We start from the raw sequence: 23,508 nt of genomic DNA, 5'->3' as shown, positions 1-23,508 counted from the left end.
TTGTATATACGATATATCAATATTTTATGTTAATTCAAAAATATTTTAACAATTTCTAAAAATTTAATCACACTAAAATATTATCTATAAAATCGCATACAATTAAAATTTATCTTTATTTTTAACTATGTTAACTATTAACAAGAACTCATAAAACCAGTGACTAATTTGGCCTCTTTTGTAGAAAAGGCTCATTGCACTATCATTGTTGGGAAGAGTACCTAACAACCCCAAAAGGTACATTCGTTCCGAAAAAGAATCTAATTTATAATTAAAAGTTCATGGTTACGAGAAATAGATAACAAAACCATCTGTTCATATACAATCAGAACAGTTTTTCTTCTTTAAAGTACAGAGACGGTCTCCTCTCGTCCCGCAAGGCTTCGCCGATTATTCAATCTCCATGGATGGTGTATCGCTCCCATTTCTTCGTTGGATCATATATCTGCCAAAGATGAATAACAACCAATTAAAACTTAGGCTTCATTCTTTTCATAAAATCGAAATGATTCACAGCTATAGCAAGGTTAGGCTCCCTTGCATCACAAGCAAGCCAACGACGAGGACAATGCATGGAAGCGAGCGCATGGAAAGAGAGAAATAATACGTACCTCCCATCTTGAAGCAGGGAAGATGTGCTTGTTCTTTTCGTACCAATGCCTCTCGACTACTTTACCGGCATGGGACTATCAACAATTGGAGTAAAAATCAATGCACTATGTCATACTACTGACTTTGAACCTCTTGAAAGCAAAGGATAAGAGGGAAGGAGAAATACCTCGTCCTTCTCGATTGTAGCATCGGCTATCGTTCGCACATCTTCATGCACATCGAAATGGAAAAGCTGTTTGAGGGGAAAAAAAGATGAACAACATTAATAAGCGAAAGGTATTAGTATTAATAAACCTTACCAACATTAACATTAGGATGATTTCACAATCTCAAATGGTTAAATTCAGCTTTTAGTCCCTGTACTTAGTAAAAGTTGTGGATTTAATCCTTGTACTTCTATTTGTTCATTTTTAGTTCCTATACTTTCCAAATTTTAAATTCTAGCCCTCACCAAACAATAATTGTTAATTTTATTAAGAAAAGTTCTGTTATTTCCAAAATTTGATGTGCCAAACATATTATCATATTTGTATTATCATGTCAGCTTATTATTTACACATATTACTCACTGAAAATCTAGTTAATGGATTAACGACTTTCATTTATGTTAATACTGAAATTTCAAACTTAAAGTATAGGGACTTAGAATGATCCAATTGGAGAAGGGACTAAATCTACAACTGTATAAATAGTACAGGACTAGTAATTGAATTTACCCAAATGGATTTAACGGCTACTATCTGGATCAGGACTAAAACTGACCAATTTGAAAAGTACAGACTAAAATTGATCAAATAAAAGTACAGGGACTAAATTCACAACTTTAGCAAAGTACCGTGACTAATAGCATAATTTAACCATCTCAAAATGATTCAAAGTTGACTGGCAAGAAGACTGAACTACTTGTGACAAGCAATATATGGCAACTAATATGCAGAAGAATTCACAGAGCATATTCTTACCGGTCCACTTTTGCCCCTCGCCTTGTTAATAATCAGCTCGTAGAAGCTATGTTGCTGAACTTTCACAAACATGCAAAGAAATGAAATCAAGTTAGATAACATCCATTAAACATAGTACAAAATTGCTGTTGAAATTAAGAGCCTGGTTTCGTGTTCAACTCACATGAGGAATAATAAGATCTTCTTTAACATAAAGCAGATTTTCCACAGAAGTTGTCCGAATCTCTCTAAACTCTGGTGCAAGTTGCTGCTGAACTGCTCGAAGGAATTCTCCTATGGTATCACCCTTGCGTACCTGAGCAAACATAAAAACAAAATAATAAAAATAATGGCTATATGGAAAGAGTAGATTAAAAATAAAATGGAAAGAGTAGATTAAAAATAAAAGCATTCAAATAGGTAAAACTTGTTTAGGTAGTTAACTTGCCTGGATCACTCGTCTATGGCCTGCTCCATCCCAGTAGCTGTAAGTAATTTCAAGGGGTTCATCTGAAACACAAAAACACTCAGCCAAAACACTGTTTTTCATGTATCTGTATCAAAAAGGAAACTGTCACAAGAAAACTTACTCTTAATTTGCTCCTGTTCGAGAATCCACTGTTTCCGCAACCTTTCACGTTCAGCTTGCTCCTCAGCCTCCCGCTCACTGAAAGAATAACCTCGTCAACACTAAGCTCAAATGTTAGGTCCAATTCTGCTAAAAACATTCATATAAAAGTGCATGCACATGCATGCATGGAAAACCACTAGACGCAAATATGTAGGGAATGTAACCTGTCAGGAAGAAAGCTAGTTTCCACTGATGGATCCTTGCCAAATTTTCCACGACTAAACCTCTTTGATTCCAAAGTTTCTGCAGAAAGCATCATAGAAGCAGCTATTGTTGGTCAACACACTAAAGAATCAACGATGAAGTTTAAGTCTCTAGAAACTAAATCAATATCAAAATCAATATATCAAACAAAAATTGTGGAGATGTCATCTCATGTACAACCATATATAACAAAGGGAGGATCTTAAAAATCAACTATATTCGTTGCAGTGATGAAATATCAAGTAAAATAACAGTGAAAAATCTATACATGAATGCATCCAGAGGAGACCGCGAATGCTAGTAGAAGAGTTATTATTATCTATGATTTCCAGAAATATAATTACCCAGGGATAGAGAGCCATAACCCCACCTAGACAACATTACCAACAAGTCAATAGTATAACATCCAAGACACTGAGTCGACAGCTTCACAACAGCAATCAAAGGACTCAATAGGAAGTGAAAGTTTACAACAGCAATTGGCAACAAAACCTCATGATCCTATTCTAATCCTCCGTGTCCAATAGACCCGATGATACTAAATCCGTTATGATGGGATGCAATATATGGCCTAGAAAAAGAAAATGGTTGCAACCCTAAAATATTAAAGAAACTAAAACACCATTTGGGAAGGAAAGTGATTTATGAACTTTCATCCAAGGTGAAATAACAATACAAAATTTGTTGGATCTATCCATGTACTACTCAATTACCACTTTGCCTTGGAAATGTTAAGATAAAACAAATCTAATTCTCTGTATACTATAAACGAGTGGAACAGTCAAGCACGAGATACCAAGTTTCAATGCTGATAGTTGTATATTTGATCAAAACCGGCTACCTTCAATGCATCTTTAGTTAATTATATCTCCAAGCTACAATCGTTCTATATTCAACACATACCTAATATATTGTAACTGCCATAAACCTATTACTATAGCAGTCTTAAGAGTACAAAAAAGGGATAAATTCTCACTGTTTTCATCATCTTCCTCTTCACTTCCGTTGTCGAAATCATCTGCAAAAGACAGGCGAGAATTCCCCTTAACTTTCCTCTTCTTCCGCTTTTGCAATTGAAGCTCTTCTTCCCTGTAACGTTAAGATTTAAGAAAGACAAAAATGTTAACTAACTAAAGAAAAAAAGGATCCAGAGAAAAATATACAAATACATATATATGCAAAATCTTACTCTTGTTGAAGCTTCTGGAGTTTCTCCTTCTCTTCCTCTTCGATTTTGTTTCGGATATTAACTCTCTATATCAAAGATACCAATAACAGTTCCAGTTAGGCACCTTACTTTAGTAAAAGCATAAATTATATAATGTAATGAACAAAAAAAAATATTTTCTATTCAATATGATTGATTTGCTTCTATTAATAAGGAAAACGATAAATCTTTCTTATATTCCTTCAATTTTTCATCCTATCATCAATCGAAACCCTAAATTAGAAAATTACCTTCTCTACATATTGCTCTCTTGTAACCAAACCAACAGTTTCCTTCTTAAATGCAGTCTCGAGAATCTGGAAAAAAAAAAGAGCAAAGCATGAGCGGAATTAAAGAATTAAGAACCCTAGGTTTCAAATGATTGGGGGGAAAAGAAAAGAGATTGAACCTCAGAAGTACTTGAACCGAATTGGAGAAGACCGGGTTGACCTTTAGCGGAGGCGGACTTGGTTTTAAGCTCTTGGATTTTACGGCGTTCGGTTTCTCTCTGCTTCTCGAGACGGCGGATCCTAACGGCATCTTGGGCCGTGCCGACGTACCCGTCTCCCATGCCCGACATCTTTTGTTTTCTCCGATGAGTGCAAATTGAATGCAGAGGAAGAAACTGAGAGATGCCGAAAGGTTATGTGAATGTTCTATCTAAGGACTAAAATCGAATCAAAGTTGTATTGTTCAGGGCTTAGTATAAAAAACATATATACACTACCATGTTCCTGACCCATCCACAAAGTCGGTAAAAAAATTCAATGTGCAAGTGAGGCTTTAGTTAAAAAGGTTAAAATATATTGTTAGTCCTTGTACTTTAAAAATTTTGAGATTTAGTCATCGTACTTTAAAAAAGTTAATATTTCAATCATTCAACTTTTTCTATTTAAAAATCATAAATCCAATTAGTATCATCAGTTCAATTAAAAATCTGAATCTCATATTCAATTTTTTTCATGAGACTGTTTTGAATGTCATGAATCTTCGAATAAAAATCCAAACAATTTTAGTTTTCGATCTCTGACATTGATCGTCATGTCAACTTAGGTCTAAAGTATGTTTTTTTCCTTGTCGATGGGTATTGATTTACTGTATTGATCATCGAATCGTCACTTAGAACTCGCTAGTAAGACTTAAAAAAAAAACTTAATAGCCCAATGAAACAAAATGGTTAGTGACTTATTTGAAAGTTTTCATTTGCCATTAGGTTGTTAAGGTTTTTTTAAGTCTAGTTAGGGAACTCCAATGGATGATTCGATGATCGATACAATGAATCAATGCTCATCAGTGAGTAAAATAACATACCTTAGATCCAAGTCGATCTAATGATCAGTATTAAATATTAGAGAAGAAAATTGTTTGAATATTGGTTAATAGATTAAAACGTTCAAGGTTATTTCATGAACAAAAAAATTGAATTGTAGAAGATGACATATAATAGCATGGTGACTTAAATGAAAACTTTCGAATAATTCAGTGACTATATTATAACTATTTGAAGTTGAATGATCAAAACGTAAACTTATTATAATTTAATGGTATTGGTGTAATTTGCCCTATTTATAATTGAGTATTTTTTTTTGGTGAAATGAGGTATCAATTACATAAAGCAACCATTCATTTTATCTACTTGTAGTAAATCTAAAATATCCTTAGGAGTCTCATCAATAACTTGTAAGCTTGATTTCCAACTCAAACTGAGTTTAGCAAGACGGTCCGCTACCAAGTTTTGATTTCTTGGTATATGCTTAATCCTCCACTCCCCTTCTGAATGCAAGACGCGTAAAGCTCTTCGGAGAACAGTGATCCCTGAATCTTCCAAATCCATATCATTCAAGGTTTGGGCAACATCAAGATTATCAGTCATGATGGTAATTCGTCTAAATCCCTTATTGAGTAAAATAAGGATACCATCAAGAATGACCCAAACTTCAGCTTCGAACGGAGAACACACGCATAGGAATCGGTTAAAATCCACTATCCACTCTCCAACCTGGTCACGAGCCACGCCTCCTATTGCAGCATAACCGGAACTACGTCTCACATGTTGAAAATCACATTAACAATAAGCAGAGCTGTAACACCCCTTACCCGTATCCAACACCGGAATAGGGTACGAGGCATTACCAAAACACATACACTTGTAAACGTATTTAACCGAGTTATAAAATTTCATCAAAATTAAAACTTTCAAAATAATTAACATGTTTCTATAACTTTTCCCAATATATCCTCAAAATATTATAATCATAATAATTAGGGCCTGCGAGACCCGATACATACTCATGCAATTTAATGCTTCATTTCCATTTCATTCAATTCGCAATTTCTCATGCTCATAATTTAAATCATATCACTAGCAATTTCCATTTAATTCACGTGCAATTCAATGACATCAAATTCAAAACTAATACGTATTTACCATTTAACTCAATGTTTATTGATTATACCATTCAATAACACATTTATGAAATTCTCAATTTAGCAATGAAAATATCACTTTAGTTTGAATAACAACATCGTCCTGATATAAATACACTACCACTTATCCATTTACTTTAATTCTTTTGGGCCCATTTGTCACTTACCATCCTTAATCAAATTAGGGAACGGTCACGGAAAATTGAGTACTTCACTTTCACTTTGCCATAGTATAACTATGGTCTTACGTATGATCACTTATCACTTGTCCCTGATCAGATAAGTGTAGCCACCTATCACTTTGTTTCTTGATCAGATAAGTGTAGCCACCTATCACTTTGTTTCTTGATCAGATAAGTGTAGCCACTTATCACTTTGTTTCTTGATCAGATAAGTGTAGCCACTTATCACTTTGTCTCTTGATCAGATAAGTGTAGCTAAAGCTATCACTTATCACTTTTCACTTGTCACTTGATCAGATAAGTGTAGCCGAAGCTATCACTTATCACTTTGTCACTTGATCAGATAAGTATAGCCGAAGCTATTACTTATCACTTTCCACTTGTCACTTGATCAGATAAGTGTAGCTAAAGCTACCACTTATCACTTTGTCACTTGATCAGATAAGTATAGCCGAAGCTATTACTTATCACTTTCCACTTGTCACTTGATCAGATAAGTATAGCCGAAGCTATTACTTATCACTTTCCACTTGTCACTTGATCAGATAAGTGTAGCTAAAGCTACCACTTATCACTTTGTCACTTGATCAGAAGTACTCAAATCCGGCGTTCCGCTCAATTTGATCATTTATTCATATATCAGGCTTACCAACATGTGTTAATTCATAAACCATTCATGGTATTATTTCATGCCAAATCATATACTGAATATACCATACACACATACTATGAAACTTTATTTTCACACATGAGCTTAAACCATGACCAATAATGCACAAAAATAAGCATCATTCATATTTCATCGTTTATGAGTTATAATCAAACATATGACCATTTATACACGAATCATTCATATATTTCCCAATTTTCCTCCTCCTCCTCTCCATTCCACATCCTTAATGTGTATAACACACTTAAACAACATTAACCATAATTTCAATATTCACTAACATGTATATTCAAAGCTGTTTATCCGAGTCAGAGTCAATAAATTATTTTTATCCGGAGCTACAGAGCTCCAAATTAAGATCCGTTAATTTTCCCTGAAACTAGACTCACATATCTTCATACCATAAAATTTTCATAATTTTTGGTTCAGCCAAATAGTACAGTTTATTCTTTAAAGTTTCCCCTGTTTCGCTGTCTGACAGTTCCGACCACTCTTCACTAAAAATTAATTATCTCATTGTACAGAATTCGGATGATATTTTAGCTTGTTTCTTCTAAAAATAGACTCATTAAGGATTCTAACCATATAAACTATAACTCATAATAATTTTTGTACAATTTTTAATGATTTTCCAAAGTCAGAACAGGGGAACCCGAATTCATTCTGACCTTGTCTAACAAAATCTATTATATCTCATGATTTACAATTCCATTGCTCACATCATTTCTTTTATAAGAAACTAGACTCAATAAGCTTTAGTTTCATATTTTATTCATCCTCTAATTCAATCTCTACAATTTTTGGTGATTTTTCAAAGTTACACTACTGCTGCTGTCTAAAACTGCTTTAGTGCAAAATGTTGATTTCCATTTTGCCCCAAATTTCACAGTTTATACAATTCGGTCCTTTCTCAATTAACCCCTCAATTAATCTAATTTTCTCAATTAGTACTTTACTAGACAGTATAAGTTGTTACACAACTATTGAAATTCAGAATTTCCACATATAACTCTATCTTCAAACTCTTTTACTATTAGGTCCCAAACATTCACTTTCTATTCAATTCTTTCAATAAAATCAGCATATGAACAATTTAAAGCTCTAATTTCATGTTAAATCATCATATACTTCCAGCACATATTCATATCAACTTTCAACTTCTTTCATAAAATCAAAAACTAATGGATTTAACAAGTGGGCCTAGTTGTAAAAGTCATAAAAATACAAAAATTTCAAGAAATAGTCAAGAATTGAACTTACTTGTAATAAAAATATGAAGAAACAGCTTGAAGAAGCCCTTCCATGGTGTTTTAGCTGATGAGAATTCAGAAAAATGAAGAGAAATCTAGATAATTCCACTTGGGTCCTAACTTTATTAAGCAAATTTTGCAATTTTCCAATTTTGCCCTTAATTCTCCTTACTTTCTTGCTGATTTCATGCCTCTGCCGTCCAGCCCAAATAGACCTTGGGTCTATTTGCCTTTAAAACCCTCTTCCTTTTATCATTTAAGCTATTTAATCATTTCCCAAATTTTGCATTTGTTACAATTTAGTCCTTTTTGTTCAATTAATTATCGGAACTTTAAAATTTCTTAACGAAACTTTAATACTAACTTTTTAACACTCCATGAATATTTATAAAAATATTTATGGCTCAGTTTAAAATCCCCGAGGTCTTGATACCTCATTTCGATTCTAATTATTTTAATATTTATTTCTAGTGCACTATTCACTATTTCAAAAATTTTCCTAACTTCATATTTAACTTATACTTACTAAATTAATAATATTTTCTACCCATTTGTCGAATTTAGTGATCTCGAATCACCGTTCCGACACCTCTGAAAATTCAAGCCATTACATTTTTTTTTCGTCGGATTTGTGGTCCCGAAACCACTGTTCCGACTAAGCCTAAAATCGGGCTATTACAAGAGCTCTCCTCTGATGATCAATCCAGATGATAATTGGGTGTTTTTATTCACTGATGGAGCGGTGGCCAGAGATTCCGATTTATAATTGAGTATTTAAGCAAAGAAAAACCACGTTTATTGTTTATTACAAGTATGAAAGTAGAGTAAACCTTCAACATTTACTTCTTCTTCTTTTTTTGTCAATTTAGTTTTTTTAGTTGAATTTGATTATTAACTTTTTTTAAGTGCAATCACTATTTTAATGTAAATGTGGAGTAAAGTATTAATTTTTTAACGATTTTGATGTAACAACTCTTATATTAGTCTACGTGTATTTCATACTAACATAACAATATTTGTATTATATCATGTCAACAAATAATTTAAAATTTATAAAAATTCTAAATTAGAAAATGTATAAAAAAAAGTTGATAAAATTTTAAAAAACTAGCATGAAGTACACATAAATTGCCATGCAGACTGTCATATTTAAGATTTTAACGTTTTAGTCATGATTTTTGTAAAAAATAATAGCTATTCATTTTTAAAGGTTGATAGTCATATTTGACACTTTTTAAAATGCTGAGGGCAAAATTTAGATAAAAAATAATAGTTAAATTGATAAAAGATGTGAATGCTAAAGGATAAATTTATTGTTATGCCTATATTATATTATATTATTACATGCCTTTATTATGTTAATGAAAGGAAAAAAATTACTGTAATTAATTAAATTAATTGATTGTTTTTGTTTAGATAAAGAAGTGATAAAAATAATTTTAGGTTTTATTTGGCATGAAAGATAAAATTAATTAATTTAATTAATTGCAATATTTTTTCTTTGTTTTTAATATAGTATGAAAGATTCAAAATCATATAATCAAAAGAATTGATTTGATTTTAATTTGAAAACATAAAATAAAATATTAAAATTTAGAAGAAAATTTAAATTAATTAATTTTATTAATTTCAATATTATAGTAATAAACCGGTGATAAAAAATTTCAATAATTTATTTAATTGATTTTGATATTTTAAAATTTAAAATTTCAATATTAAAAAAATAAAACTTTCTAAAAGGAGGTAAACAAATACAATATAAAATAAAATTTAATGAATTGTTTTAGTTTCTATTGTTTTTTACTTTAATCCCCAATGTTTTTTAAAAAATATTTGTATATGCGACTAAAATGAAAGTGTAAACACGGCATGTATGGGGGAGAGCAATATCCAGTTAAAACTAAGAAATCTAACTCTGGGTTCAGTGAAAACTAAGAAGTATTTAGTTTGAGTAATATTTAGGGTGAGTTTGGATGGGCGGTGCGTTTACCTGCGGTTAGTGTAAAAACAGTGGTGGCGGTGAGATTAGATACTGTAGCGTGAGACAAAAAGTAAGCTAAACGCACAGTACCGCACCCAATCGCCCATCCAAACCCACCCTTAGTCAGTTTTAGTTTGAGTAGTTTGAGCAGTTTTTTCGGTTATGGGTTTGGTTTTGTCGATTATTTCAATAGTTTATCGATTTTTGAATTTTCAAACCGGTCCAACAAAACGGCTTAATTTAATATTTTTAGTTATTTAAAACATATTTATAATTTATAATTTATGAAATAAATATAATTTATTTAAGCCTAATAATCTAGTCCAATAATTAAATGACCAAACCAAACGACTAAAGTCAATTTGGTTATATCAATTTTTGAGCTCTAATTCAATCAAGTCGTTTTTTTTGTAGATTATGATTAATTAAGTCGATTTAATTAAAACTGACAGAAAAACAAATGCTCTCCTTTAGGTGTGTACAGTGTGATTAGAGTGATAAAATTATAACAAATTTATTTTAAGTGATGAAAATAAAAATATCCTAAAAAGTTGGACGAAGAAATGTGTAACATACTAAAAAAAATCAAACCGAATACTGCCCATTGATTTTCGATTGTGTTTTATATTTTATTACCAGCTATAGGCTTTTTGTTGCGGTCGTGGATTTCCAATAACAAGGCAAATAAAGCTAAAGAAAACGATGTGAATTTTGTGAAGCTACGTCGTCACTCTGTTTTCCTCACTTCGAATCAATGGATCAACTCAGAAAAGACGCTGCCTTTCTTCCATCAATTCCATCTTCAAATCCTTCTATAATCGAGTTTCGTCAACCCCCAGTCGACCCGCTTGTTCCCTCCACGACCCGTACCCAATCCAAATCTGGGTTAGGTTTTTTTTTTCTTGTTTCATTTTCATAAATTTCCTAATCATCAATTTGATTCTTCGTTTTTGTGTTAATTTAACACTGGTTGCTTTTGATTTTCATTTTGCAGCCAAAGGGATGGAGAGGAACCTAAGGATTGCGTTGCGGCGAGGAAACTTCAAAAGGCTGACCGTGAGAAATCGAGAAGAGATCGACTTAATGAACATTTTCTTGAATTAGGAAATGCACTCGGTAGATTTTTCGAACTTTGGAACTTTCACTTTTTATAATCCTCTATTAGCAGAAATTGGTTTCTATTACGATTTATTTTTCCGAATTGGTTGACACTATCGAATACTAGCGATCAAATTCAGCAAGATTAACGATCTGATTAGCATAACAATTCATAAAATTCAGAATTTATTTATCTATAATTATATATTTATCACAAAAAATTTTATATAAGTTCAAAAAAGAGAGTTTTACAATTCAATAAATTGTATTTCGTTCTTGGGCTGCTGTAAATGAACAGAGCGCTGTGAACCATTGATATAAGCTCCCTTTATTAAGCTAAATAAACCAGTATTCATTTATTAAACAACGAGTCTGAATAGAGGTGTGTTCGATTCATTTATGTTCACAAATAAGCTCTTTTATAGACTAATTTATTTAAAGATAATATTTTCCTATGAAAAATACTTAAATAATATTTTCCATCTATTTTTATATTTAAATTTTGTTGGTTTGTTTATTTAATATTTTGTTTGTTTGTTTGGTTTACTGTTTGTGAATGTGTTTGTTTAATGTTCGCAAACATGTTTGTTTAATGTTCATGAACATGTTCGTGAACATTAAACAAACATGTTCACGAAGGTTAAATGAAGCGAGCCTGAACATACCAAATAATAAATGAACCAAGTTTGAACATGATGTTAAAAATTTAAACTAACATGAACCGAACATGAACAACTTCAAAAATTAACAAATGAACATGAACAAAACTTTGTTTGTTTGAGCCAGGTTCATTTACACTCCTATTCGTTCCTATTGTTATAATCGTTACATTAGAGTTCGATTTGAAGATATGGTTTCTATTTGTATAATGATTAGTAGTAATTGGTTTAAGGTATTGTGCTTTATTGTATTGTGCCTATAATCATGAAGTTTGGTTGAAATAATGTCAGCCAAATGCTTACAGATTATGGGTGTGATTTATACATTTTCTTAAAATCTTGTTTATGATTTTTCGCAATCCGATTCCTTCTGTACGGATATGATATGAGTACTTGAACTTCTTGTATAGTTTTAGTTCTTTTTTAATTGTTACCTTGGAATTTTGAACAGTCGTTGCTTATTTGTTTATGGAATCCAGATCCTGATAGGCCCAAAAATGACAAAGCAACCATCCTTACCGATACCATTCAATTGTTGAAGGATCTTACATCTCAGGTCACCAAGCTGAAAGGAGAGCATGCCATGCTCACTGAAGAATCTCGTGAGGTGATATTTGATATGTTTGAATTTAGTATACGGTGCTTAGATTTGCGAAACTTGTTTGATAAGGCTCTTATTGGTAAACGTACCATTGAGGCCATTATATTAGAAATTAGATTGCATTTTGCTCCCTTTACCCCAAAAATAGGCAAATTTGTCCTTGTATATTAGATTAAAGAGCAAATTGGTCCTTTCTAGTAAAAATTTCATTCATTTCTATTGTTAAAAACTGGCGTTGCTGACAAAATAACCAGACAGTTACACGTGATGTGTCATGTTTACCTTATTCTGACGTACATGACCAATTTTTAATAGTAGAAATGGATGACATTTTTAACAAAAAGACCAATTTGCTCTTTAATCTAATGTATAGGGACTAATTTGTCCATTTTTTGAGTGGAGGGGGCAAAATACAGTCTGACTCCTAGTATAAGGGCCTCCATATTACTTTTACTGGCTCTTACGAGGTTGTTTTTCTTGCTTTTGAAGCAGTTGACCGTGGAGAAGAATGATCTAAAAGACGAGAAAGCATCTCTCAAATCCGAAATTGATGATCTTAATATTCAGTATCAGCAGAGAGTCAGGACTATGTTCCCGTGGGCGTCTGTAGATTACCCGGTTGTCATGGCTCCTCCTTCTTATCCTTTTCCAGTACCAATGGCAATGCCTCCCCCAGGAGCTATTCCAATGCATCCGTCCATGCAACCGTTTCCTTTCTTTGGGAACCAAAATCCCGGGGTCATTCATAACCCTTGCTCCACTTTTGTCCCATATATGACTCCTAATACCATGGTTGAACAGCAACCGACACAGCATGTCACTCCACCTGCACAACCAAGCAGCCGGTCTCATGCTTCAGGCAAAGAAGACTCGAAAAACAAGTCCTCAGGAGAGAGCAAGATTGAGAAAACTGTGGATTCTAACGACGTTGCTACTGACCTTGAGTTAAAAACACCTGGTTCTACAGCAGATCAGGTTCATATGTAATATTTATTACGATTGTAAGAAAATTATTAAGAGCATGCAGCTGATTTACTGATGTATATCTCCAGGATTTATCATCAGGACAAAGAAAGCTCAAGAAATCTTTAAGGAAAGAAAACAGCAATACAGAAGGGAGTTATTCAAGCAGGTGCTCTTCATCTTATAGTGCACAAGATAGCTCATCCAATAGTGTTGTTGGTGGCAAAAAGGCAGATGACCTAGACGGGCGAAATGATTGACAAATAAGGTCAGCTTGTTCGCAACACGTACGCGTCATCTCTTCCATTTATTCCATCCTCTAATATTTTCTCCACTTATAGAATCCAATTATCTGCCTACAAATTGTATCACTTTTCTGATATCATGAAGACCCCAAAGAAATTGCTGTTTCATAGTATAGTTTAGTTCGGGTTGGGTTGGGTTTTGTCCAGCTGCTTTCTGGTGGTAACGATATTCTCTATGGCTCTACCCTCTTTCTAGGTGAGATACACCCTAGATAGGTAGACGAAGGTCATAACCTATTAGTATGATCTTAGATATATTTGATGGTAGCTGCTGATACATTGTTAAATTGATCTCTTCTTCCTATTGCTTCAAGTTCCGTATAGAGAATATTGAGTTGTAAATGTTAACATATCTGCCAGTGTACATGTTAGTGACTTACTGGAACTTGGTTAACAAAAAATGCTTTGCCCAAAGTTTGCAGCAAGTTCCTGCTTCTGTGGGTTTTTTCTTGCAGTTTTATTCCCTAACATGGATATGCATAGAGTTGGGAATAGGGGTAATAGAGACACTAGTGCTTGTAAGTTCTTTGAGTTCGACTTGAAAAAACTCAAATTCGATTATCAAGCTGAGTTCAAGCTTGAGCTGGTCAAGCCGAATTTGAACACTGTAATACTCTATTCTAACGGCTCACGAGCCCAATCGGGCTTTTCATTTTAATATATATTTATATTATAGAATTACATTTTACCCTTTTCTTATAGAATGAGCAGTAAAAGTACCATGGATGCCTTGTACTAGGAATAAAATTGCATTTTGCTCCTATTAAAAAAATTGGGCAAATTTACCCATGTACATTAGATCAAAGAGCAAATTGATCCTTTTCATTAAAAAATTCATCCATTTGTATTGTTAAAGATTATTGTGGTTGATGGAATAATTTGACAGTGACGTGGCGTGCCGCATGTTTGACGTATAGAGACCAGTTTTAGTAGTAGAAATAGATGAAAATTTTAACAAGATAAACTTGCTTTTTGATCTATTGTACAATAATTAATTTACTAGGTTTTTTTAAAGGGGGATGCAATTTGATTCCTAGTATAAAGAGTTCCATGATACTTTTACCTAGAAAGAGTTTACGTACAAACTACAAAAACGAATTTAGTTGAGTTCAAATTCGAGCTTATTACACATGATAAATGAGTTTTATCAAGTTACTTGAACTTGATTGAGTTTAAGCTTGAAATTGATGATTGATTGAGCCTGAATTGAGTATTAACTTTTGAATTACTTTTTTTTTAATTTAGCTCGGTTTAATTACATTCCTAGTTGAGAAATTACTAATTTTGAGTACTTGGTTTTTTCTTATTTAAAAAAAAAAAATTGGAAGCGGTTTTAAGAGGTTTGAATGTTAGACATTTATTTTGACATTAGACTGATAGCGAGTTAGAAGTTTTTATCAATCTGAACTCAAATTTGCTTTGAATCTCAAATTTGTTCCATCATAAATAGTCTCAAGCTCAAATTTATACATAATATATATTTTTTTCATTCATAACATAATTGTGCTAATATAATAAGTATCTCCTTCATTTGTAGCTCATCAGTCTGCCAGCACTATTTTGTTTTTCAGCACTTAGTGCATATACAACCCAAACTGCGTACACTACATACCCTAAATCGTGATTCCAAATAAATATATTTTTAAATTAAATTATGTTTTTAAATAGAGAATTTTAATTTTTAGCCTTTTGAAATTATTTTCTTCATCTCAAATAAAAATGTTTTAACATATTTTTTTTGTACTTTACAATGAACATTGTATTATTATAAATTCTTTTTTAACAATCTTATTATAAGTTTTGATCATATCTATTTTTTTATATAATATTTAAAATTACTCAATTTTTTTTTAACTTGTAAATAGTAAGGTAAGACACTTTAACATATTTAAATTTACATCTTTTTATATTAATAACAATATCTATATCCATCATAATAGCAGAGCTAATAATGTAATAAAAAACCAACATGATTTAAGAAACAGAACAAAGCAACAAAAGAGGAAAAAGGAGAAATAAAAACCAATAAAAGGAAAGGCACATATCAAATAACAAGGCACCTTTGGATCTCTGCTGACCGTACACGTGGAAATGAATGAACAAAAATAAATTCAGAGAAAACAAACAAATTTTGTCTGCAAAAACCAAAAAAAGATCCCTCTTCTCCACTGTGTATGTGCAGTAGGCTCCTCCATTATTATATATAAAGGGCTCAAGTCCCAATAGCATGTTAGCTGTTCCTTCACTGCATGTAACTATCATCCACGTCACCCTCCAATTAGGGGCCTCTACCACCCTCGACTTTTCCGCTCCGTACATTGAACTTCCATCTAGACTCTAACTTTATTTGGGTAAATTGCAATAGAGGTCACTCAACTATGTTCCTTTCTTCATTTTTGGTTACTTAATTATGAAAAGTTAAAAAATAGTAATCTAATTATTAGTAAATTTATTTTTTGGTCACTTAACTATTCAATTATATCTTTTTTAGTTATCAACTAGCTAACATAAAAATTGACTACCCAAGAAAAATCTAAAATAATTAGGTGATCGATAAATAAATTTACTAATAATTGGGTAACCAAAAAAGAAAAAATAATAGTTCGGTGATTACTAATATAATTTACCTTTTTTGTCAAATTATTCTACTGGTCCCTGTATTCTACATAAGTTGTTGATTTAGTCAATTGTACTCCATATTCTTTTCAAATTTTGAAATTTCAATAATTGTTTTAATGATAGTCGTTAAATTTGTTAAGTTGTATTATGTTATTTTTAAAATCGTACGTGAGAAACATGTTATTGCATGTATGATGTCATTTTGGCTTATTGTTATTTTTACATAATACTAGCAAAAAAAGTTATTTTGTTTTAGTTAACGAATTTAATAGTTATTGGTTGAGTTCGAATTAGAATTTTATAATTTGAAAAGTATAGGGTATAAAAGTGATTAAATTAGACGTCATAGACTAAATCTACAACTTATGCATAGTATTGGATTAATGGCATAATTTGATCTATCAGATTTAATTGCTAACATTTTGGGTCAGCACCTATAGTTTAAGGACTAATAACAAAAATCGACTATCATTTTTAAACTTAAAAATAATTAATTGATATGATACTAATATTTTAAAAACTTAATTAGTATGCCTTAAAGTTTGAAACAATTTAAAATTAAGCCATAATTTGAGGATGTTTGGTGCAAATAATCCATTTTAATATTCACTAAAATTAAACTTCTTAATAAATTCAAGAATTACTTAGATTAAACTTGACTTGTTAGAACTTGATTGAATAATAATAAGAATACAAACAATAAACAAGTTTGGTGTAATTATATGCCCAAATCCAACTTGCTTATTAATATAAACATGTCATTTTCATAAGCTGACGGCTATTAAAATATTAATTTTTTATGGAAATTTGTTTTAAAGGTAAAAACCAATAGAGAAATTAAAGTGTAATTTTATCATTATATTGAAGGATTAAGGTTTTCTACCCTTTCTTCTGCCCCTTGAATCTTATCAAGGACAGAGTTAGGGTCCTTGTCCCCAGTTTCCTCTGGAGTGGAAAATTTTTTATTTAGACATCTTTATAATTTATAAAATTTTAAAACAGTAATAATAAAATTGCACTTTGGTCCAGGGGTGAAGTTAGAAAATCTTTTTAGGGGAGCTAAAATTAAATTGTAATTTTTACGATAGTAAAAATGTAATTTCACCATTTTAATGGCCTATATCTTTATAAATTTTAAAGGATTAAATCAAAATTTTATATTTTTAATGGCTAAAGTACAATTTTACCTTTATTAATTTAAAATTTAAAAAATTTTAAAAGGATTAAATGAAAAATTTTCATTTTAGGGGACCAAGCCCCTATCATCTCCCTAGCTACTCTCCTACTTTAACCCCTCAAAAATTATAAAAATTTAATTTAATCCTTTAAAGAATATAAAAAAATTTACTATAGTTAAAATCTTTTGATCAATTTTCATCCAATTAAGTTTTATATTAATTTGGTTTTATTATATAATTATATTTCATTTTCACCCTTCACCTACTAAACCCCCCACAAAACCAAAAACTACATGCATTTCGTACACGTGATTGTTTCAAGCTTCTGGGCCTTTTTAAGATTACCCAGCTGCCGGTCACCTTATACTTATTCCCTTAACGAGGTTTACTGGTTAAGCCGGTTAACCCATCAGCCTCATCAATTATCAAATGGGATATTTCCATGTATATTATATATTTAAATTCATAATTACATAAATACTTCTAGTACTATATATTTCCATCCTCACTCTTCAAACTGAGATGATTTCTTCAAAATTTTTTCTCCTTTTCTTTTCTGGATCCTTGACAGAGTATAAGCCTTTGCTCTAAGCAGGTTAGTGTTTTTTTTTATTTTTTTCCATTTTTATATGATTTTACGATGAAAATATTAGCATATATGATGCATGCAACACTGTTTTTATGATCTTAAACTCATCATTTCTGTTCGTCTTTTTTTTCTTATTGATTTTGTTAACCTAAATGTGTATTAAGATTTGAATTTAGTGATTTTTTTTTGGGCGAAATGATATATGTTGATAATGATATATACGTGAATATTTCTGTTTGATTAGAAGCAAAGCATGATGGAATTGAATTGAATATTTCTGTTTTTGATCTGTTAACTAAATTTTGTTAGTTAATTAGTTGTTTTCGCTTTGGAGCTGCAATTTAACATGCAATTTCAAGTGTTAAATGATTTGAAAATTTTGAATCCTGTTATTTACTTCGGATTTTAGGTTGTAGAAGATTTGAATCAGAATTCGGTTACATCAGTTTGTCTTTAGCGTTTAGAATATATATACAATTCGGAAAATGTCGACACCGGATGTGGATGTGGATGTGAATCAGAATCAGAATCAGAATAAAAACGTAAAAGCTGAGGATATACTCTGCCCCCTGGCTGAATATGAAGAATGTGATTTCTCAAAGCTGTTAGAGAAGCCTAGGCTTTTGAATATAGACAGACAGAGATCACTTGATGAAAGGTCGCTCAGTGAATTATCGATTGGGATATCTCCGCGTCATGCTACCAGAGCCATTGATCCTAATTCATCTCGCTTTTTTGAGCAATTGGATTCTATTTGTTCACCGGTGGGTAGAAGGTCAGGTTTTAGTACACCTAGGTCACAAATTGGTTTTGACCCGCATCCGATGGTTGCCGAAGCTTGGGAAGCCTTGAGAAGGTCATTGGTGTATTTTCGTGGTCAACCGGTCGGGACTATTGCAGCATTGGATAATACTGAAGAAAACCTAAACTATGATCAGGTGAGCACTCTCTTTTCTTGTAACTCTATCTCAGTTAAGAGTGAAATTAGTTCGATTTGCGTATACGTATGCTCTCTTTGTCATGAGAGCTGATAATTGTAGTGGCCATGGTGATGCAATATGAAAAATCTTCAGTTTAAGAGCTGAGTTAATTGTCTATTTCTTCATCTTTTGCAGTTCTGTGGCTCTTTTTCTGAGCAAATAGCTAATAAATAGTGCCTAATTCCTAAGTAGAATATACTATTATCATATTTTGCACTGCTAGTATCTGTTTCTTTTCCTCATGCTGGTTCTTCTGACCTTTATTATTTACTTTGACTGCTATATGGTGCAAGTTATAGAGGTATTTTCGTTTTTCCTGTTTGTATGATTTGAAATAACATTTGTTGTTATTGATTTAATAGGTGAATATATCTAGTTCTTTTCATCTCTTTCATTTTAATGTTAGCAATGTTAAATATAGTATGTTTTCTTTTTAGATTTATGTGATGATTTTATCCATTTGATTTGTGTTTCTTTATTAAGCATTCTATTTCTTGAACCTCCTATGAGACTAACTTTGTGAATTTCCAATAAATGTTCTGGTTTGTAACGAGTTCTTAATGTGATTGCTTATGTTTTCTCCAAAGGTCTTTGTGAGAGACTTTGTCCCTAGTGCGTTGGCTTTTTTGATGAATGGGGAACCAGAAATAGTAAAGAACTTCATTTTGAAGACTCTTCGCCTTCAATCATGGGAGAAAAAGATCGATAGGTTTCAGTTAGGAGAAGGAGTAATGCCAGCTAGTTTTAAAGTGCTCCATGACCCAGTTAGGAACAATGAGACATTAATTGCAGATTTTGGTGAGAGTGCAATAGGAAGAGTTGCTCCTGTTGATTCTGGATTTTGGTGGATTATTTTACTTCGAGCATATACAAAGTCTACTGGAGACACTTCATTGGCTGAGTTGCCTGAATGCCAGAAGGGTATGCGCCTAATTCTGAGTTTATGTCTCTCAGAGGGATTCGACACATTTCCAACCCTTCTCTGTGCCGATGGTTGCTGCATGATTGATCGTAGAATGGTGAGTTTTTCACAGCACATATAGCACTAGCATTAAATAGAGTTTTGCCTATTTCTATAACTAAAAGTATAATATTACTTGCTTGACATTCCTTTTTTTAGTATATCTTCTTGCATCTATATAATGGTATGTGCCTTAAAAAAGTAGCACTCGTGTATTGTTCTATTTTTTATAGTTTACCCAACTATTGTTTACCATATGGGCCACTAGCAATTTTATATTTGAAATGGTGATGATTATTTGATCCAAAATGAAAGTAGTGGGTCGTCCTTTATCTCAAATAATCTTCTAGTGGTTAAGCCTGATAACATGCTTTTATTTTGGGTTGTTTTATATATGATAGTGCTTATACAATGAGAGTCTAAAGGCTTGTACATTAGGTCTTCGATTTATCATGGGAAATTAGTTTCAGCACCGCATTCCTATTTTAAGTTTCAATACTGTTGGGCTGAGCTTTACTGCTTCTCATCGTTTCTACAGGGTGTATATGGCTATCCCATCGAAATCCAAGCTCTTTTCTTTATGGCTTTGAGATGTGCTTTGCTTCTACTCAAGCAAGATGATGAAGGAAAGGAGTTCATAGAACGTATAGTTAAACGCCTGCATGCCTTAAGCTATCATATGAGAAGTTACTTTTGGCTCGACTTGAAGCAACTCAATGACATATATCGGTTTAAGACGGAAGAGTACTCTCACACCGCAGTTAACAAGTTTAACGTAATGCCTGACTCTCTTCCAGAATGGGTTTTCAATTTTATGCCTGTTTATGGTGGCTACTTTATCGGTAACGTTAGCCCTGCAAGAATGGATTTCCGTTGGTTCTGCTTAGGTAATTGCATCGCAATTCTATCATCATTGGCTACTCCCGAACAATCAACTGCCATCATGGATCTTATAGAATCACGCTGGGAAGAGTTGGTCGGAGAAATGCCGTTAAAGGTTTGTTATCCAGCCATGGAAACTCATGAATGGCGGATTATAACAGGATGTGACCCCAAAAACACCCGGTGGAGTTACCACAATGGAGGATCATGGCCAGGTACGATTTAAGACTTATCGACCCTCGTTCTATCATACGTTTCTTATGTTTAGGTAAAAGTACCATAGAGACCCTTGTATTAGTAACCGGATTGCATTTTGCCCCCCGCTACTGAAAAAATGAGCAAATTAGTCTCTATATATTAGATCAAAGAGCAAACTGGTCTTTCTATACAAATTTTCATCCATTTTTACTATTAAAAACTGATCTTGTATCTCAACATGAGGTATAGTTACACTTCACGTTAAACTATTTAGTTATTTTGTCAATTATACCAGTTTTTCATAGTAGAAATGGATAAAAATTTTAATAAAAATGATCAGTTTGCTTTTGATTTAATATATAGGAACTAATTTGTCCAATTTTTTGAATAAAAGGGTAAAATGTAATCTGATTATGATTACTAGAATAGGGGCTTCCATAGTACTTTACCCTTATGATTGATGAACTTCTTATCATATTTTGCTTGCTGCATTGTGTCCAGTGTTACTATGGCTTCTCACAGCCGCTTGTGTGAAGACTGGACGTCCCCAAATTGCAAGACGTGCCATCGAAATAGCCGAAGCCAGGTTGCTGAAAGACCATTGGCCAGAATATTACGACGGAAAGCTGGGCCGATACATCGGTAAGCAATCACGTAAAGCTCAAACGTGGTCGATTGCTGGTTACTTAGTGGCGAAGATGATGTTGGAAGACCCATCTCACTTAGGTATGATAGCGATTGAAGAAGATAAACAAATGAAGCCCATTTTGAGAAGATCATATTCATGGACTTTATAGAAAAAAAAATTGTAGCTTTTGACTCACTGACCTGTTTAAGTAGAAGGGTTTAAAAAAAAAAGTTAAAACAGTTCAATAATATTTGGTCATTGTAGAATACATTATGTTTCAGTTTAATTTGCACGATTACTTTTTCCATTTTTGGGCTTATTTGAAGAGACATTGAAATATTTTAGTCAAAAATGAGAAAAAATAAATTAAACTAAAAAATCTAATATTGAACTAAACTTTTGGGGTTTGGTTAAAGCTGTTTTTGTTGAGTTGTATGACTTCTATCTACATAAACAACACAAAAAGAATATTGTTATGGTGGTTATTGGGTAGACCGGGTTCGGGATGCTCGGTTTGTTTCGTTTGAGCTTAAATTAAGTTGGCATTGTTATTATTATTATAATAATTTATGTAGTATTTTTTTCTTTAAAAAATTTGAATTAAAATTGACTCCAACACTAAAGGGTTAATTTAATCTCAATGAATTGAAAATTAATATTTTTAGTAACTTAATCTTTTAAACACATTTTATAACTCACAATGAAAACTACTCTGATGAATTTTTATTTTTTTTACAAAAAACTGTTGAAAATTATAAGTAGATAGAAATCTATTCATCACTTCATAAAGAATAAATTCAATGGGTTTTTATTTTATTTTATTTCATTTTATTAAGATTATATTATCATTTATCAAATAATCTAATTATATTTAATGTTTAATTTTAAATAAAATACCAAATATATTTTATAACTTATATTCAACATATAATTTTTTAGTACTTGTTTTTTTAATATTTAATTTTTCAGTTTATCAAAGATAGTTTAAATTAGATAAAACTAAATTTCATATATAATTAAGTTAGATAAAAAAACTTCATTGATTTAGGTATGATTGAAATATTTTTTTGGTAATTTTTTATATAATATTTTAAACTTGTTTTTACTAACCTAAATTTAAAAATTAAAATTTAATTATCTTCAACTCAAATAATTATGATTTAAACTTATAAAAATCAACAAAAAAAAATAAAAAAATAAAAATGAAATTAAAATTAATAAAATTATCGAAAATGTAATTTTCGATTTTTTTTTAAAAAAAAAACCTCTAGCTGCAGGCCCCACCATGAATAGGTACAATGTTGAATGGTCTGATAAGCCACTCACTTGTCTTCATCCTTAAATGTCAAACTAACATAGCCAAGATTTCACTTCAGTTCCTTCTAAACATAATAAACTCAAATGTCCTTAACATTACTCACTTTTTGCATTAATTATCAATAATGTATATATCTATTATATATTATAAAATATTAGGTAAACTAGCCGATTGAGTTTTAGCTCAACTGGCATGAGTATTATTGCTAGTGTAGGAGGACGTGAGTTCGAATGTGTCAAAGTGCATTATCCTCCTATTTAAGGGTTGGAGAGGGGTTATGTCTAGTTTTAGACATCTAGTTAAAAAAAATATGATCAAAACTTATAATGAGATTATTCAAAAAAGAACCCCTAAACTAAACATATAGACAATACTTGGTTTAGTTGATCAATTGGACGAACTATTAGTGTAATTCTATTTTGGT

At 31.8% G+C, this 23,508-nt stretch overlaps 3 protein-coding genes across 5 annotated transcripts; 2 read left to right on the top strand and 1 right to left on the bottom strand.

Moving 5' to 3' along the window:
* Positions 1-97: 97 nt before the first annotated feature.
* Positions 98-4,340, bottom strand: LOC107908671 (protein XAP5 CIRCADIAN TIMEKEEPER). Of its 2 annotated transcripts, none has more exons than XM_016835910.2 (12): positions 4,005-4,340; positions 3,847-3,912; positions 3,578-3,642; positions 3,365-3,477; positions 2,349-2,427; positions 2,144-2,220; positions 2,002-2,063; positions 1,738-1,869; positions 1,575-1,628; positions 779-844; positions 612-686; positions 98-445 (listed from the first exon to the last, which is right to left on the bottom strand). In XM_016835910.2, exons 1-12 carry the CDS (start codon positions 4,173-4,175, stop codon positions 395-397), a joined length of 1,011 nt encoding a protein of 336 aa, XP_016691399.1. In that variant the 5' UTR covers positions 4,176-4,340; the 3' UTR covers positions 98-394. The 2 variants fall into 2 exon arrangements, with proteins under 2 accessions (XP_016691399.1, XP_016691398.1); XM_016835909.2 differs by having other exon boundaries at positions 2,349-2,451; positions 4,005-4,320.
* A 6,291-nt stretch (positions 4,341-10,631) lies between these two features.
* On the top strand, positions 10,632-14,389 carry LOC107908672 (transcription factor bHLH121). 2 transcript variants are annotated; one of them, XM_016835912.2, is made up of 5 exons: positions 10,632-10,990; positions 11,100-11,221; positions 12,342-12,469; positions 12,956-13,438; positions 13,516-14,389. In XM_016835912.2, exons 1-5 carry the CDS (start codon positions 10,860-10,862, stop codon positions 13,684-13,686), a joined length of 1,035 nt encoding a protein of 344 aa, XP_016691401.1. In that variant the 5' UTR covers positions 10,632-10,859; the 3' UTR covers positions 13,687-14,389. The 2 variants fall into 2 exon arrangements, with proteins under 2 accessions (XP_016691401.1, XP_016691400.1); XM_016835911.2 differs by having other exon boundaries at positions 10,714-10,990; positions 12,953-13,438.
* Positions 14,390-17,987: 3,598 nt separating this feature from the next.
* LOC107908674 (probable alkaline/neutral invertase B) lies at positions 17,988-22,073 on the top strand. The gene is made up of 5 exons (XM_016835913.2): positions 17,988-18,123; positions 18,527-19,055; positions 19,685-20,116; positions 20,597-21,155; positions 21,640-22,073. Exons 2-5 carry the CDS (start codon positions 18,603-18,605, stop codon positions 21,933-21,935), a joined length of 1,740 nt encoding a protein of 579 aa, XP_016691402.1. The 5' UTR covers positions 17,988-18,123; positions 18,527-18,602; the 3' UTR covers positions 21,936-22,073.
* The last annotated feature ends 1,435 nt before the right edge of the window (positions 22,074-23,508 follow it).

Source organism: Gossypium hirsutum, chromosome D02, assembly GCF_007990345.1.
Source record: "Gossypium hirsutum isolate 1008001.06 chromosome D02, Gossypium_hirsutum_v2.1, whole genome shotgun sequence".
NCBI lineage: Eukaryota > Viridiplantae > Streptophyta > Magnoliopsida > Malvales > Malvaceae > Gossypium > Gossypium hirsutum.
This window is presented reverse-complemented; position numbering and strand designations above follow the sequence as displayed.